The 19,028-nt window shown below is 41.9% G+C and overlaps 1 protein-coding gene and 1 long non-coding RNA gene across 7 annotated transcripts in view; one reads left to right on the plus strand and one right to left on the minus strand.

Annotated features, from left to right (window-relative positions):
* LOC146493076 (uncharacterized) overlaps positions 1 to 19,028 on the plus strand; it is a 423,488-nt gene that overhangs the window by 31,568 nt on the left and 372,892 nt on the right. The gene's annotated exons all lie outside the window — the stretch shown is intronic.
* The window catches only part of LOC146493077 (RNA-binding motif, single-stranded-interacting protein 3-like), a 307,462-nt gene continuing 300,354 nt past the window's right edge, over positions 11,921 to 19,028 (minus strand). For 5 of the 6 annotated variants that reach the window (XM_085148672.1, XM_085148676.1, XM_085148674.1 and 2 more), the window contains one exon: positions 11,921 to 17,619. In XM_085148672.1, coding sequence (XP_085004798.1) covers positions 17,616 to 17,619 — 4 coding nt within the window. In that variant the 3' untranslated portion in view covers positions 11,921 to 17,615. The remainder of the gene's footprint in view (positions 17,620 to 19,028) is intronic. The other variant, XM_085148677.1, reaches the window with a different exon arrangement.

Here is a 19,028-nt window from a genome sequence, read left to right on the forward strand (position 1 = left end):
ACCATACAAATAACAGAAAATAAGATTTTCTGACCTTCATATAAAACACTGTATTTATTTCAGCCTCGATGCTGCGACACTGTCATACTGGTGCTCCAGGGCTTTCCTGGTGAGTGTGTTTATACTGGAAAAAGTCTAATTGTTCAGAGGAAAACGACCAGATGGTTTCCAGGAAAAATTCTTAGACATATAATCAGCGCCAACTGGTCGCTGGGCTAATCTTTGCACAAACACGCAAACAAATAATAATGTAAAATGAAGTGATAAATTCATGTGGGTTCACTAAATTCCTAAATATTACAACAGTGCAGACAAAGGCACGAGCCAAAGGTACTTGGAGACGTCTACAGAGCTCCTTCTGTAATCAGAAAGCTAAAAAACAAAAACATTTTCTATCTTGCTTCACAGTTTTAGCCATGATTATCAGGTTCAATTATCACCACTTAAACAGTTTTCTGTTAGTCTAAAACTGAAAATTCTCATTGTTTTTCAAACTCGGTTGTGTTTTTAGTTTTTGGTCAGGTTTGTCCATTTCTTCTTCACAACCAAATATTTGAGTTACATAACAATCTTACTTCAGCTTTTGAGAATTTCCTGTCTGGAACAGCCACAGGAGTTTCAGAAGAAATGTTTTCGTCTGCTTCTATAACCAAATCAATGGTAACCACTTCTGCTTAGATAAATAGAATAAAAAAAGGGCTTTTCTAGTAATTAGTTAGCTGTTTAACATGTAACAGTGTGTGCCAATGAAAGACAGATCTCACCATTACTGAAAATAAGTCATTAATGATCTATGATGAAAGGCTCCATTAATCAATAATTGTCAATTAATGTACCCCCCAACAAACAAACAAACAAACAAACAAACAAACAAACAAACAAACAAACAAACAAACAAACAAACAAACAAACAAATAAATAAATAAATAAAAATAAAATAACATAAAGAAGTTAAATCAAACAGAGCTTAAAGAAGACAAAATGTTCTGCAGACACCTTTCATGTTACACATCATCAATTTCAGCTTGTGACCCCGTAACACTGCACCTCAGCTGCGACGAGACTCTCGGGCTGAGAGTGTTGAGTCACACGTTTTACTTGAAAAAGTTGAATTTTTCATAGGAAATAAGACCAGACAGTCCCAAAGGGAAGATTTTTAGACATTTAATCTCTGCTTTTGGCCGTTTTGCTCTGCTTTGTCCCGAGGCCTTATCTGTGGCTCGCACATGCCCTCCTGCGCACACTTACGCAGATAAAAACTGATACAACAAATGGGGTCATAAATTCTTGTGGTTTGGCTAAAAAATACAGACATGCTTGAACAGAAGTTGGCACATGTAGACATGTACAGCACATGTGGGAGCACTTAAGAAATTTTTAGCCCCCCCCCCCCCCCCCCCCCCCCCCACCTCTTACTTCGGCTCATGTTGAGTTTCTTTGTTGTTCATGAGTGGGTTAGTCTGCCGCAGCCATAACATGTGTAATGTACCAGAACTGCACACATTAGAAAATATTCTGCTGGTCTCCAGAAACGCAGCAGTGAGGCTGGTAAGTGGGTCTGAGTAAGTAAAAAAAAAAGAAATGTTCAGTCCCGTATATCAACTCAAGCTGTGTAAGGTGTGTAGGTGTGCATGTGCAGGGCATGGACCGCTGACCCAGAACAATCAGTGCTCATTTCTTTGCTCTGCTTATAGTCCACAGTACTTTGCAGAGTGTTAAATCCAGAACCGCCCCAGTCAATCAACACCAACCTTACAAAGACTCCGACACAGCACTCCTAACGTATTTATAGTGAGTGTGGTATTTCCCCCTGCATGTTGCCCTTAACCAAGTCCACCTCCCATTGTTATTCTTGCTGAAGAGGGCATGACATTTGGTATATGCACCATTCTTTCACTGAGCTCTCATAACACGCTGCCTGATGAGGGCAAAGGGTTATCCAGATGACAGATGGAAACGAACGCTGAGCACTGTGGAAAGCAGGAGGACCGACAGCGACATTTGCAACTTCGCCGTATAATAGAAAATGTAAGATGAACGATAAGATAAAAGTAAATCAATTACCACATCACGCAGGACTGTAATCAAAGCTTAACAGACAGAAAGGAATAGTGCAGATATTTTAGACAACAACAATTGTAGTTAGAAAGTTTAAAAATCACCAAGATAAAAGTTCGTGAGTTCATGGGTTTTACCAGAACTTTTAAGTTTGTTTAGATAATAATATGTGACCAATTGAGAGTGTTGTTGATTTTCATTTAGAATAGGGAGATCTATGACTTCCCTTGTCTCCAAATACTGTCCAAGCCTAAGCTAAACCCATCTATTGACAGGCACTTAATTTTCCAATTAACTCAAATATTCCTAAAATTTTAGGATCTGCTCGATAGTGTTACCTGGGCCTTTAAGCTACATGTTCAGTGATCAAAGTGTAGGAAAGGGTGGTTTGCAGTGCATCACTAAAGCAAAACTCATTTTTCTTCCTATCATATATATATATATTCCTAACACATCTGGAGGGGCAGAGGTGCGTTGAACTTTCCCTGGTGCTGAAGATATGTTTTACGGCCTCACACTGACTTACACTGAATTCCGGTTACAGTTCCACAAACCTGCTGCTGGCCCCTGGAGCATGTGTGGTCTTCGTCTTGTTGCCTGGAGGAGTGTTTATTCACCTGCACGCTCATGCTGTAGATCACTTCCCCGGGCCTGGGAATGATAGTGAGCTATTAAGACCTCATCCTGCAGTCCTCGAGGGCTGATGCTGCAGGTGAGAAGAGGGGAGGTGAATATTGATTTTTCTCTTTTTTGGTGGTTTTTCTGCTCATTTTACCCTCCTCTCCAGTTCCTTCACTAGACAGAATATTGCATCTCTTTTGGGATACTCTCCATTGAATTGGAAGAAATGTTGCGTTTGTAATATATATATATATATATATATATATATATATTTGTGTCCCGTTTGGATCTTTAGCCATCAGAATTGTTGTCTTAAGGCCAAGAAAGATGCCAAGCGGATTTATTTTACCAAGTGGATCATCATGGCCTTGTCATATTGGTCCATTTGTTTGACCTTTATTATAATTATGTATTTATTTTATTTTCGGTTGCTACAAACGGGACAGACATGACTGGGGGATAGGACAGGGACAAAGAATGAAAGAAAGAGATGGAGAGAAAGAAAACCAGAGGGGAGAAGAGACGGTGAGAAAGGGGGGAAGAAAGAAAGAAAAACAAACAAAACACCTGGATCACCTGTATGGAGAAAAAAAAAACAGAAGAGAAAGCAAACAAAAAAAGAGCAACATAATAAAAACAGCACCATCACAATAAACTAGCTAGCAGTAGATAACAGTGGATACTAAATATTAAATGATATTGTGCAGCACGCAAGATAGACAGCGCACAATGTGCTTTGAGGCAGCAGCCAAGAAAGGTGTAGTCTGCGTCTGTGAACACTCGTGTGTACACCTGTGTGGATCGGCACACTTCCAAAGGTTTCTCCATGTAACGATCTGCTAGGGAGTGTGGGGAGCCATAGCCCTGTCCCCCAGGGTATGAAGCAGGTATGGAGGAGATCCAGGCCCCAGACATCCAGAGGCCCCAGAGTACAAGGACCCGAGGAGGACCACCAAAAGGGGGGGAACCGTGCCACCCTCCTGGGAAGAGCTGAGTAGAGCCCCAAACGAGAGGTCAGCCAGCAGCTACGGAGCAGAGGCCAGAGGGGGTTGCAGTGGCGTGCCCGCGGGCTCCGCCGGCAGCCAGCTGTGCCAGAGAGGACCGAGCTTCAGGCCCAGAGGCCAGAGGCCTGAGGGCACCCCACCCCCCGGAAGGGGCCCAGCCGGGCCACAGGCGCCAGGCCCCGCCAATCAGCCACCAGGAGTGAGCCGGTACATACATGAGCGCCCGGCCCCATTCTTGAATTGGAAGAAATGTTGCGTTTGTAATATAATTTTGCATTACTTACAACCTCCAATTCTACAAAAGTTGGTAACATTTAAATAAAATGTAAATAAATGTAAATAAAAACAGAATACAATTATTTACAAATCAAATGATGCCACATTTTATTCAAAATAGAGCATAGAAAAAATATCAAATGCTTAAATTAAAACATTTTACTATTTCATAAGAAATATTTGCTCGTTTTTAAGTTGATGGCAGGAAAATGTCTTTAAAGTTTAGTTTCTCAAAAGTAAAGATAGGCAGAGGTTCACCAATCTGCTCCCCCAAAAAACCTAGAACAAACAAACAAATAAACAGACAAACAGACAGAAAACAACTGCAAATTTCAAAATAATGTTGAAATTGTGTAGTCCTTGAAGATCTCCTCACCTACAGTACATAATATTATGAAATAATTCAGAAAGGTTGAAGAAATCTCTGTGTGCAATAAGGGACAAGGCCAAAAATTAGTAGTCTTATCTTCAGGCCCTCGGGCAGCACTGCATTAAAAACAGGTGTGATTCTGTCACGAAAGTGTCTGTGTGGGCTCAAAACACTCCTAAGACTCTCTGTGAACACAGTTTTACTGTGCCATCCACGAATGCAGATGAACAAAGAAGATGTCGTATGTGAACACGATCCAGAAATGCTGAGCCAAAATTCAGTCACAATAGACTGAGGCAAAGTGGAAAACCTCCATACCATCAATAATGGGGGTGCATTAGTGCCTATGCAGCTGGCAACTTGCATAATTTTGAAAGGCACCATTAGGTATATGGAGGTTTTAGAGTAACACGCTCCGATCCAGATGACATCTTTTTTAGGGAAGGCTTTTCACAACAATGCTAACCTGCATACTGCATTTATTACAACAGCAGAGCTTTGGGGTCCAAGAGTGCTGACGTGCCCTGCCTGAAGTCCAGACATTTACAACAAAGAAAACCCAGAACTGTGGAGCACCTAGAATCCTATCAGACAAGAACAGGACAACATTCCTCTCCCAAAAGTCCAACAGCTGGTCTCTGCAGCTGGTTATTTTCTCAGTTTAAACATTTGACATGTTTTCTATGCTCTATTGCGAGTAAAATATGGGCTTATGAGAGTTGCAAATCATTGCATTATATTCATCTAGAGGACTTTTTTTGGAACTGAGGGTTCATGCACGTGTCTGTATTATTAAAGCTTTAAAAAAGTTCCAGTCACTCTGCTCTCTCACCTGCTGCTAAAGGCTGTGGTGATTATGACTGTAGCTGTAATTGTGGCTAGCAACTTGCAAGGTTCCTATCAGTGCAGCAACACAACTGTGCTGGCTGAGCGCACTGTATTGGTAACACATTTGCTAGAGCTGATCAAATACTACAGGATTAGATCTTGTGCAGCAAAACAATTCTTCATCGGTAGTTTGTCCAGCATTTGCAGTACTCTCAGCAAAGTCCACACCAGCTGTAGTTGCATAGCTTTAAGTCAGCGCTACTCTCTGAGGTAAAGCAAAACAATGTTTAGAAAGAAAAGAAGAGGATCTGCACCGTGACTCTTAGAGAACAGCGGCGCATACAGATCAAAGCCTCTGATCAGCTAAGCGTGTTCAGTTAGTAAATATCAGCCTTTAAAGCGCTGAGCTTTATGTGAGACCGCAGTCAATTTTAGATATCTGTGAAAGTCAAATCACTTGACCCTTACGCTAAACTTTAAAAGCTCTAACACGCCCCTTCACAATTCTTCAGCTTGTTAAAAACTAATCAGATAGTAAATAAACCGGTCAGCCAGCTCAGTGAAAACACAGCATCAACTTCAATCATGAGAATTTTATGTCCTTCCTTTCCCCCCCTGCTTGAGGAAACACATGTTTTCCTTCATGCTGACTTTTGATCTCGAGTTAAGTCAGATGATGATTCTGGATTAAAACCAATTTAATACGTTTGATTTGGCTGTCATTTCAGATTGATTATTGGACTGTGTTCCCCCCTCATTTGACTTGAAACTTAATTAGCTACTCAGTTATTATTGTAATATTATCACTATTTTTTCCTGCTCCACCACATTAACTGCCAATTTTTCCACAGTTCAAAAATTGAAAGGACTCAAATACATCTGAAGCCTTCACATGTGACCTTTCAAATTACAGATGAAATCAAACGGGATTGGTTGCATACGGGTTAATGACAGAAAGAGGGGCGTTCACAGAGTGGGGTCTCTCAACGTATCCTCACTTAACACCTATTGTCCTCAGTTTATTGGGAGCAGAACCGGGCCCTTGACATAGACCCACAGCTGCGCCACCTGGGGAACAATGCTTTCTGCGCAGCCCCCAGGATCTCCTGGGACACAATTGTTTAACTAATGTCAATTGAAAACTTCAATAGGCTTTGACTGCGCTCTCAAATCCTGCAACACAATGATAGTAATCCATCATGGGAATATTGAAATGGAGCTGCTGTCAGAATGAGTGTGTTGCCACATGGGATTCTATTGTGAATGAGGGGAAAGGTATCCATGTTTTTCATTTGTTCTGTTGGTTTGAGGAGCACATCTGGCAAAGATGTTTACACCTTGTTTAGAGCGGGATGTGATGAAGCTCTTTAAGTGGCCGAACAGCTTTAAACCTGCATTTGTCACTCGTTTTTGCAGCTTGGGGCAGAAGAAGCTACTTAATGACCTAATAAAGTTGATACCACCAAGACATGAGCAGGTGATTGCCTTTTTTGGGCCTTCAGCATACATGAGCAACATTAGCATTCAGTTGGTTAGTTAATAGACAAAAGTCTCATAAATTTAAGCATAAAATGAAATGGCTATGTTCAGCAGCCAGTCGCTAACTGTCTGTGATTTAATGCTGGGTGGGTAGAGTGCAGTGTGTTTATTGAGTTGTTGCAGAAAACAGCTGTGTGGTGATGAGAGCACTGAGCGGGAACCGAAACAGTTGAGCCAAAATAACAATAAGCTGAAAAATGTGTCTCCAAGCTGAGAGGAAACACAGAGTCAGGTGGGAATCACCACTCGCTGATTACCAACAAATTAAATAACATAACAAATATGTCATTTGGCTGTTCTGCCCAAAGCTGTTACAGATGCTGCATGGGAAACTAAATCAGTAATGTTGTGGATAAGGCTGGACAGATATATAACTTGGTTAGGGAACAATGAGATAAAAAAATCGAATTCAAGTTTGGGGTCATGTATTTTGGACCTCTTTAATCGAGTGATTCTGTTGCTCTTGATAACACAGCGTGAAACCACAGATCCAAACAGCCTTGTTCTTGTAGCTGTGAACATCAGTGTAGTAAGAAAAGTGAAACTGGTCCATCTTTCAGGTTGGAGTCCGGCCAGTAGTTTAGTCAGATAATTTAAATGAGCAATTCGCAGCCCTAAAAAATATATTAATGTTAGAAATAGCACAACTCTGATTGACAACACGATGCAGCATTTCCTTTTTTCGCAGTCTTATTGCTGCTTTCTGTTTTTTTACTCGTTTAGGTTGAGTCTCCATTAATAGCTTTCCTTTTAACACCTTACAGGCAGCTCTTTGTTTTTATTTCCCTGCCAATGGCAGGAAATCAAAAATATTTACATACAGAGGAGTTCATGGTTGGCTCACTGACTCAAAGATGTCCTGATCCTGTGGCTGTAAAACAAGCCCAAGTCATGACCCCTCCACCACCGTGCTTTTTGTGTTGTTATTCTGCATTATGTGGATTATGACCAAACAGCAAGTCATGGTTGTCTAATTTTGCTTTCATAAACGTTAACATTTACCATGGTAACTTAAGCCTGTAGAGTCTGAGATGTACCTTTTGAGGTTTTTGACGTTTCTCTGAGCGGTGCATGGTCTGACTTTGGGGGGAATTTTCTGGGACTTCCACTCCCCAGAAGACTGTGGTATTGTATTATTATTGTATTGTAACACATGCTGAATGGTCCCGATCAGCAAACTGCCGAAACTTCTGCTTTTATAGAGGAAGACACATTTACTGATGATCAGTTAATCAAGTGGATTTGATCAGCTGCTACTTTCCTACTTACCTTCTATGGAAGCAGTGAGAGTGTGTGTCTGTACTCAGTCGTTCACAGGACTGCACAGAGCCCTGAATGGCACAGGAAATCAGTCTGAAAGTGCAGCAGCCTGCTGTCAGAGCTGGAGGTCAGGCAAAACATTTATGATTTTACCTTTAACCTGTCAATGCAGCCCCAGATCTCAACAGTTAAACTAGTAAATACAGACACGTTATGATCATAGTCGCTGGCTAAGTTGTGGTAAAATAATTAAGCTGTATCACTTTCAGCTCGTCTAAAACTATTACTATCCACTAATGCGCCCTGAATCTAATAGAGCTTGGAGGTGTAAAAATCTGAATCTTGTATTCTTCACCTAATGAGATATCCATATTTAGTTTGGTGTAATGAGGCTTCCTGGCCCAGTGTTACTTTCACATATTTTCAGGATTAAACAAAAATTCTCCCTCACAGCACACAATCTCCCTCTTGGGTATTATTTAGATTTTGGCCCAGCAGTGCAGATACTCCTTTCGGTTAATTATGTCTCTCTTAGTGGAGTCTATAATAATAATAAGGAAGCACCAGGTGTGTTTGTCGGTGCTGATGATCACAGATTCCTACGAAATGCTTGCAGTGCACCTGGAAGCTCGGGATCATTAAAGGTCCCAATCAAGGCAATTTTGCTGAATTCTCCAGATCGATCGGAAATAAAATCCACTGCGTTCAACTAGCCGGAACCTGAAGCTTTACTACCCCGAGAGGTCTGTGCAGATCATTTGTTGGAGGCTGATTGATATCCTTTACAGCCAAAATAATGGTTACATCTAATTACTGGTGCTTGTTTTGTGCTGCGTGAGTCATGTTTATTACATCAGGACAATTTGGAAACTGCTGGGCTAGCAATCAAAGCGCCCTGATGAAGACATGCAGCAAAACAGAGCTTATTAAAGCCTTGCTTTGTTTCGCTGCCCGTCTTAATTAACATTACACCGGTTTTTCAACATTTCCATCTGATTGTGCCTGTATAAAGCAATCCTTCACACTGAAATGACACCTTGCTATAATATAGATGTTTGCTGTACTGTTAAAAAAACCAAAACACATTCACTCTCTCATTCATACACCTGCTCTGGATAGATTCACCGCTGTCACAGTGATGCTCCTGCCTAGATTTACCATCAATTCCCACTATCGATTACAAATGTTGCACCCAGGAGCCCTGAAAGGATTGTGTTTATCCTATATAAATGTGCATCAAACAATTTGTGGAGCAAGTAGGGCATATAAATTGAACCCGCGTCCAGGCTCTTCCTTACTAATCACTGTATATATTCAGCAGATGTTTGATGACAAGGCTGGTTGTGTTGAGTACCCCCCAGTGGAGATGTCCTTGATCTGTATCCAATGTTGTTGGTGTGTATGTGTGTTTAAAGAGCTGCGTTCTCCCTCCTCTGTGAAATATACACACAAGATAACATCTGTGTTGGTATGCTGCACCCTTGTGGTGCTCAGATGCTACATCTCTATAAGTCCAGATAAGGAGGCTGCCTGGTTCCAGGGGAGTGAGATTCAATCTGTGGCATTTCACTCGATAAAGGATCCCACTGCATTTGCCCAGATTTTACAGCCGTGTGGCAGAGAAAAACCATGGCACCTTGGAGGGCTCGCTCAGAGAAGTTAAATGTTTTAAATTGCTGTAAATACACATAAACAGTTATCTCTGTTGAGCGCTGAGATACTTCTGGATATTCAGAGGAAAGGTGGTAGGAAGAAAGGAAAGAAGGATGGGAGGATGCTGCATCTCCTGGGAGTTAAATCATGTGCATTAAGGTGCACACACACACACACACACACACACACACACTCAATCCTAGCAAGTCAATTGTTCTCTATTAAGACATCCTTTGTCTTAGAGTGCCGGTCTTGTTGCCTTGATCTTGTAAAGACGTCTCAGGCAGCAGCTACTGTGCAGCGGCGGTATTGACAGTACAGGCGTCCTAGGAGTCGACAAGGACAGCAATTGATTGGGCCTAAATGAGAGTGAAGAGGAAGATTGATTGCCATCGATCCACTTCCTCTTCCAGCAGAATCCTCCATCTTTGATTATGACCACTTTACGTCCAATCAAGCGTATGGGAGCTGCGATGGTGGGGTGGGGTATGGGGATCACATCGAGAGGTATTAGCTCCATTTGCGAAGGCTGTAATTATGAGAGGATGCGAGGGCCCAAGGTCAACACGCAGCAGGTGCCAACAGCCTGGTTCATAATGACGGGGCTTCCTCTTACTTCCCACTGCAATTTAGTCATATAGATAATAGGCTGTGGGGGAGATGGTGTATCCTGTGTATGTGTGTGTGTGTTCCTCGGAGGATACTCGCTGCATAATAAATGTTTCAGTAATGATGGCTTGAGGAGAGAGAAAAAGCTAGCTGTGATGAAACACAATCATTTGTGAAGCAGAGTGAAAGATAACTGCACTCTTTGATGATTTTTTTCCACATTTTTTTATTGAAAGCTTCATCAGAGAGAAAAAAACAACTCATAAAATCCAAATCCTAACATCCACAGATGTACAGATAATTTCTCCAAGTTCACACACACTGAGCAGCGTGTGCGAGGCGTGACTGTGTCCTCCTCGGCGCTGAAATGAAGAAAAGTGGAAGAAAAAACCCAAAACAAACCAAAAAAAAAGAGAGAAAACTAGAGAAAACAACACAAAATAAACCCCCAAAAGAAATTAAAAACCGCTCTGCTGTCCTAATAAATAGTTCCTCTTTTTATCTGGTAAATGAGTCCCGTGCCTAATGCACTCTCTGTGCCGTCTATCTTAACATATTCGGTTGGCCATTTCCTAGTGATCATTAGATTCTGGATTTCTCAGGGAGACGTTTGAACTCTGCGAGGGCTGTGCTGGCTGGCTGAGTGGCTGAGCTCCTGGGGTTGTGTGGCCAATCGATCAGCCCTCATCAAAGGTGGACCGAAGCATCAATTAAAAAGCACAGGGCCTCACTCTTGCGAGGAGGGAGGGGGTTAGCTGGAGCAATTTTCCCACTGCATTATATGTTCGGAGAGAGTGTGTGTGTGTGCGCAAGTGTGTGATTGTGCTGGTCTGTGATGACTTATTGAGCCACAGCTCTCCTTTACACTCGGTCTGTGAGAGTAACTCTGAACTACTGTTTTCCTAACACACGACAATCAATGAGCAATGGCTACGACTCCGTTCACAACGAATGAATCCACAAGAGCCTCGTGAAAACTGAGCGTGACGTGTAATACATCTAATGAGTTTATTCCTTTGACAGTGCGGAAGCCACACTACATAAATGATTTTCTGGGGCAGATTTAAGGAAGGCGGCAGTGATTGTGAGTAATGGTGAGAAAGGGACGGATTGGGTTTAAAAAGAAAAAGTCTTCCGTAAAGGCAGTGAAATAAGCACCTCGCCATGAAAGACTTACACCAGAGAAAACCGGGATGTAGGTAACATCTCAAGATCTGCACTTCATTAGGTATCTCAAGCTCACAGAGGATCAGAGTCATCTTGTAGAGAGTGTGTGAACAGAAATCACACACCCTCTCTTTTTTCCCCTCACACTTTGCTCTGAACGTACAGTATTTTTTCATCTTCCTGCATCAAACAGAAGTTGGAAGAAAATGCTGAGCATCGGATTCGGGTTTCTTTAAGGGTTTCAAATGTGTGAGATTTAGATATGAGACAGAGAAATGTCTAAACACAAATTTAAGTTGTTCACATCATGAATGCAGAAACTTTACGACAACTTTTGGGGCACACTTGCAGCAACTGGTTATCCTCCTGACAGCTGAGTAGGGAAAAAAGAGGTGTAAAGAGCACCAGTAGGGCCCATAATCTGAAAAACAAGCCAGCATGGATATTACCCCTACAAACTGCTGTCCCTCCTCAGTGAGCAGGCATCACATTGGACTACAGTCCAGGGGCCTGTTTCACTAAAGCGATTTGTGAGAACCCAGATGGTAGGATTTGCAAGTTATTGTTGCTTGCAAATTTTGATTCCAGCAGGACTCTCACATGCTCGTGCACCGAAGTAGCAGAGAAGGGAAAATGACATTGTCAAAACTTCTCTCAACAATGGACAATGCCTCCTTTTCTGGTCATAAGAGATCCCTCTTTCCTTCCATGCACTTTCTCATGATTAAATTTATTAAATATCTCAAAAGTAACACCCATTTTGCGCCATTTATCTGGGTCCAGGTCACAGGTGGCAGCAGTCTAAGCAGAGATGCCCAGACCTCCCTCTCTGAAGCCACGTCCCTCGGCTCTTCTGGTGGAGCATGCATTCCCAAGCTAACCGATGCAAATATTCCCCTCCAGTGCATCCTGGGCCTGCACCAGGGTCTCCACCCAGTGGCATCCCAATTCCCAGGAGGCATCCTAATCAGATCAACTACTCCAGATGGATCCTTTTGAGATTATTGTGTCTTGTTCCAAATGGACGTCGGCACTTTAAAGCAGCCGTAACAGCGATGAACAGATTTCCGTCTAAAAGCTGAAAAGGACATACGGTGGCTACTATGAACTTGAAGAAGAGGAAAGTCAAGTGTGTCAGCGAGGTACCGCACATCACACAGAAAACTTTAAATGATTAGTGGCTGTGTACAAAAAGGGAGGGAGGTGTTGGTGTGATGGACAAAGAAGGGGTGAGAATGTGCTCCTAATTAGCATGGGGGGTCGCATCGGTCACCTCCTACAGTCTTGTACAGGGAACACACCGCTGCATCGCGACAAAGAAACTTGAGGCTAGGGCCACTTTCTGCCTGGCAACAGGAGCTAACGATCACCCCCTCTTTTTCTTTTTACGCACCCACTTTCTTTCTGGGTATGGCTGGCTTCTGGTTTGTGCTGACACACGGGCTGAATGGGAGCAGTTTCTGCTCCTGCCTCCTTAAAATTGCAGGCATGCCCTCTGTACACTTCGGAGAAGGTATTCGTATTCTGAAAAGGTACATTATGCCATTGTGCTATTAAGAAAAAGCCATTTCTGTTTGTTGGGTAATCTTTCAGATCTATGTGAAATATTGGTACTGTGCACTAGTAGCAAACACCTGCCTTAACATCTTTTTCTTTCTTGAATTTCCATTAGCAAAATAGAACTGATATCCTTTTGTTGTGCATTTTTCCCCCCATAATCTCTTGGCTATTTGTAATCCCATTTCCCATAATGCCATTACTATTGAATCTCAGGCCATTTGTAGGACGCTCTGCTCTCTGATGTGCAACTCCTGCATTATGAGTCCTATTAAGCTTCAAAATGTCTCCTGTACTCTATAAAACAGCAGCTGTAAAAGTCTAGAGAACTCGGTTTTAGCTATGCTGTACTCATAACCTTGCTAAAGGTTGAAACACTAACACAAACAACTCTTCACATATACACCAGACACACAAAAACACACACTAGCTTAAAACTGGTAAAGTGTAGCAGCTCTGTTGTTTTGTCAGGACACTTAAAAACGAACAGCTGTGAACAGATGAGCAGCGTTGGCACGATGAGGGAACCCTAAAGCCCAACAGTGACTTGTTAGCAGTTGGAGGTGGAAGGGACCTGTTCCACGGGAGATAAGAGCAGATCGTAGCCTGAAGGCGAGCGAAAGCAGATGCTGAGTGGTAGATCAGATGAAAGGAAAGGCCCGATGTGTTGATGTGACTGGATAACAGTCAATGAGGGACAGCTCGAGTGACACGTCTGGCTTCTGATGTCCGTCGGTGGATGGAAGACAGGAATCTTCAGAGGGTGCTCACGGTGCGACTGAGGGAAAATAAAAATATGGCTTTTACAGTGTAGTTCACTTCGGGAACTATTTTTTTTGTGTCATCGAGTGGACAGGAGGCCGGTTAAGATCGAGCTGGCGGCCAAGTGATCAACAGTGGCCGGCTCACCACAGAAAATCACAGATCGCAATGAAAGGCAGAAGCCCAAGACAGCTTCATCTTTAGCACCATAGAGTAGCGTTTCCTCAGCACAGCTTCTTTAACAAGCTCTTCCATGTGCTTTGCTTTATTAACAATTACACAGATGATTTGGAATTATTTGGAAGCTTTGTTTAAAAGGCACTCAATGTACAGTTTGATTGTTGCTTACGGAAAAAAAGGAAAACGAGAAATCATCGCGAATGATGACATACCACAGTTCACTTTGCAACGTGCACACTGCCAGGAGCACAGGATTTGAATGAGTCACATGAACTGCGAGTGCTCAATTGCAATTGTCACCAAACAAAGAGCTCCCTCTCTCTCCGCAAGAAAGGGGTCTTTTGAGGGACACTGGAGTGGATCCTATTGCCCCGGAGGGAGACAAATTGGGCCCGTCAAGCCTCATTGCGAGAGTGACTGAAATTGGTTTGTGGTTCTGCTTCTGCACCATCCAATAAAGAGAAGAAACCTCAGAGAGAGAGTGAGAGAGAGATAGCGTGAGAGACAGGGGTGGCGGTGTTGGTGGAAGAGGGAGAGGATGACAGCGAGGGGAAAATGAGAGCAAAGGAGGGTGGCTTGACCATGGCACATTAATGTTGCTAGCGAAGCCGCGGTTCTTTTTAGTGCTGCGGCACCACAGCCGGGGCCGAGCAGGGGAGGCCACGGGTGAGCAGAACACAGACGCACACAGCGTTCCTGACACACACAGGCTTTCTGTAATACGGGCAGAAATGACCCACAGGCAATTTCTCTGGGGACAATCCACAGAGATGAAGTCACTGAAAAAAAACTCATGCGGCTCAGGGATGGAAAGACCGGATCAGACGAGACGGGGTTGTTTGTGCAACAAATTGGGACAACTAGGGGTGTAACTGACACTCAGTGGCGAGGTTGAGGAAGAAGCTGCCATCGACATCCTGTTATGGCTGGTGGGAAGCCTAGTTACTTCCCACAGGTGTGCTGACCTTCTACAAATGATCAGGAGGGATGTTCAAGACAAGCAGTCCTCTTCTTGCTTTTAAACTCCTTACCTCCATGCTTTGTTAGCGTCACAGTGATGGCAGGCGGTAGTGACAGCGGGCTTACTACACAAATAATACAAAAGCAAAGTGAATGGTTACTACATGTCCACAAAGTTAAATGTGGCTCAGAGGAATATTTCTCCATCAGTGTTCTTCTGCATGTCCAATTCAGGGCCGCGGTGGGGAGGGGCCAATCCCAGCTGTCACAGGATGAGAGGCGGGGACGTTGCAAGACTAAAGGTGTTATTTTTGTATAAAACAAATGAGATACAACAAGTGGTGCTGCAAGGTTTTCTGCTCCACGTACTGTTCAAGACTAAGCTAAACTGCCGGGTGCTGACTAATCCAGCAAGATTCTAAACTTCTAAAGAAAAAAATTGCGATAATTTTCCCAAAATGTCAAACTACTCAGTTAGGCTGCTGTAAACACAAAGAGAGTGCCATTAAGTGCCGTAAAGTTTATGCAATCATTACCAAAAGACTTCAGTTTTGTTCCTTTTGGGGAGCAATTTATGCACAATATGCAGCAAAGGTGACTCAGATGTTTTGAGCACATAAATATATTGAAAAGCGATCCACCTATGACATACTGATTAAACATGAGGTCAAACAGCAGCGGGGGGTGGGGTGGGTGGGGTGGGGGCGGCTTCCTGCTGAAGCTTAGTACACTGAGAAATGGCTGAGATAGTTATGGTTGAATTAAACAGATAAACAGAATGAAATTAGCTGGAAGCGATGCGTCGCGTCAACGACCACTTAGCAGACACAGCAACATTCCCCAGTCTGATTCCTAGTTTTCCCTGCAGGATTTGAGAGAGAGAGAGAGAGACAGAGGTGGGATGCACACACAGTGTGTGAAAGCATTACAGAAGATGAAGAGATGAGACACACACAAGAGAAATTAAAAGACGGAAAGAGGACTTTTGATAAAACTGCCACGCAATTCAACACTGTCTGATGTGTGTGTCTGAGACGGCGTATGAGCGTTATCGATATGCGTGCGTGTGAGCGTGCGCGACAGCTCGGACAACTGTGAAAAGTGTTCTTAAACCCGGTTAAGAAGGATAGCAAGGACTGGTCCGGCCATTAAGGTAAAAAACAAAACCAAAAAAAGAAAAAATAATGGAAAAAAAAAAGCAGAAAAAAACCCGACAACAACAGCAACAACAACATCAACATCAACATTAACATCATCAACAACAACAACATCAACAACAACAAAATCAAACAGAAAAATGAAAAGGAAAACAAAACAAAAGGAAACAATAAAACAAAAACTAAACTCTGGTTCAGAGTGTCTCTTCATCTTTGGTATAAAAATGGCCATCCATGGGCTGCATTTGATCCACAACTAGGAAAGACTACAGAAATTGTCAACAATTTCTTTCTATTGCTTTTGCACTGATTGGTTTAAACCATAAGCTCCTACTGAATCTAACGTTGTTGATTTTTTTTTGTTTTACTGCCAGAATTTTCTCTGTAGTTTTTTGTTTTCCTCCTGCTCATTTTATTTATTTTTTTCCTCCTTTTTTGTGAGTTTTTTTTTTGCAGTGTGACAAGCAAAGCGGGCTAAAAACATCTTTAAAGCTCATAAAAAAGGTAAAATGTGGCAGATAAAAAGCACTAATGTCATCGACAGCAACGTTGCCATGTAAAATAATAATGACGATAAAAAACAAGTTCAGCATTTGCAGCAGACTGCATCCTGCAGGACTGCAGCATGTTTTCTTATGTTTACTTTTTCTTTTTTTTCCTCACTGTGAAAAATCTCTTCAAAGCTTCGCCCCCACCCACCCGACCACCCGCCCACCCAGAGTCTCCCACCCCCACGACAGACATTTGTTTACTTCTGACACTTAGTTACCTCTGACATAATAATTATCAAAGTTTTCTTCTAATGAAGAAAAGAAAAAAAAGCTCTTCTCTATTAAATCTGTACAGCTTATGTGATAGATTCTTTTTTTTCCTCTTTAGAACAATTCATCTACTGTCTTGCACCCTCCAAGTGGTCCAAGAGACTGTTTTTGTTAGCTTTTTTTTTTTTTTTTCTTTTCCTCCCAACATGACGTCAGACTTAATCTCTGTAAAAAGTTTCTGGCGCCCTTCAAATTAAGGCCATGAAGATTCAAGAAAGAAAGGAGAAAAAAAACCACCTTGTTTTTCGAATATATCTAGAAAACTAAGATTTAACACTAGAACATAAAAAGACAGAAAAGAAACTGTAGCTTAATATCTGAGGAAGACAATCTCTGTGTGTATCTCAAACTTGACTCCCCTTTTCTAATTACAAAATAAACTTCATCACCTACCTGCGCATTCAACCTTTTTTTTTTCTTTCGAATTTTCAATTTTATTCTTTTTTTGTAGTTTTTCTTTGTTTTGTTTCAATTCGTTGAGAATTTTCTTTGAGAAACTTTTCAAGCTTCAGCCCAGCCCCTTCAGGCAGGTTCCCAGACTAAACAAATTCACTTCTTTGCACTGTGCCCAGCAATTTTCCCCATCCCCTTCCTCTGCAATCTTTGCCTCCTTCTTGATTTTTTTTTTCTCGTAGGCCAGGTAGGAAATGAAAAAAGTGTCTCTTTTTTTTTTTTTGGTGCCTGGGCAATCTGGAAGCAATCTCTTTTCTTCTCTCTTTCTCCTCACATTCACAGTGCAGCCACCTTCTGTCTCAAGGCAACGCTGTCACAGGAACATTCGCTCAGGCCATTGCTATCTGATGAAAGAGGAGAAAACAGAAATACAGAGAGAAAGAGAGAGCGTGAGTGCGTCTGTGGGGGTGCGTCTGCAATCAAAGCACAATTTTACAAACGCAGCGAAGCAATAGAGCCGACGGCTGACAGCTCAGTCAGAACGCTGGAGCAAAATGATACGCGTTAAAGAGTTATGATCGGGTCAGAAAGCAAAAAAGTGACGAGCAAATGACAACGGCAGCCAGGAATAATCTGAATCATTATGTAATGCTACTACATTTCATAGTACTTTGCTTTTTTGATTTCTTTTTAAGGTCTCTATTAAGCCTCTGCTTCACTGCTTTTGTTATCACAAACAATCTAGGGAGACTATCTACTTGTGCCATTTAAAAACAAATTGTAAAAAAATAAATAAAACCTGAGAAAGTGTACCGGATTATAAAACCCAAAATGATTGTTTACTTCCAGCCTATCTAGAAAAGACAATACCTGATAAATCAAAATCACTGATTGCTTGGATGATAAAAAGTAGTAACGCCCTGCTCAACACGTCAAATGGTTCACTGCAAATCCCCCCCAATCTGCCTGAACTTAAAAAAAAAACAAAAAAAAAACAAAACCTGGAGCAATCAGTTGCTTAATATTGTTTTAAGTCAATAAAGTTAATATTTAAATGGTGTGAGGAATAAAACATTTTAGTTTTTATGTTATGTGTTCTATTTGATTATGATATACACTTATTAAGTCAAGACAAATAGTGTCAGTACTGTAGTATCCATTACTCCATTAGGCAGACTGAATTGACATAAGGCAGTCGGTGTTATTTAACTAACATTATTATTCATTGCTTTATCTTGGACAAAAAACTTGCTCAGCATGAGCGAGACACTTTATATTTTAGTTCAAAATTAGCAGGGCATCACTCTGCACATTCCCAGCTGATAGTCACTAACACAGCTTTGTGCTACAGCATTAAGGTAAATATAATCGTAATAGCAGAAATGTAAACAAATATACATCAGCTGAATAAGACAGATCATTATTTTAGCTAATCTTCATCATTTTCCTCTCCTTCCCAAACATGTCCGGATGCTACAATATTAAAGGCCAAGCATATCCTCCACAGACATGCACGAGATAAATAAGTAGACGATATAAATGGTGATTACCTAATCTGCATGATGGTTAATTAAAATAATCAGTTTCATTAACTCAAAATGGGTGAAAATGTCATTTAAAGTATTTAATCAGCTTTAATTACTTTGAGCATTTGGGTTTATGTGCTGGATCAATACACACTCACTGGCCACTTTGTTAGGTACACCTGTTCATCTGCTTGTTAATGGAAAAATCAGCCAATCGCATGGCAGCAGTTCATTGCATTTAGCCACTGAATTGCCTAAAGGGCTTACGAGAATGATAGAAGTAGAGA

Source organism: Neolamprologus multifasciatus, chromosome 22 (genome assembly GCF_963576455.1).
Source record: "Neolamprologus multifasciatus chromosome 22, fNeoMul1.2, whole genome shotgun sequence".
Lineage (NCBI taxonomy): Eukaryota > Metazoa > Chordata > Actinopteri > Cichliformes > Cichlidae > Neolamprologus > Neolamprologus multifasciatus.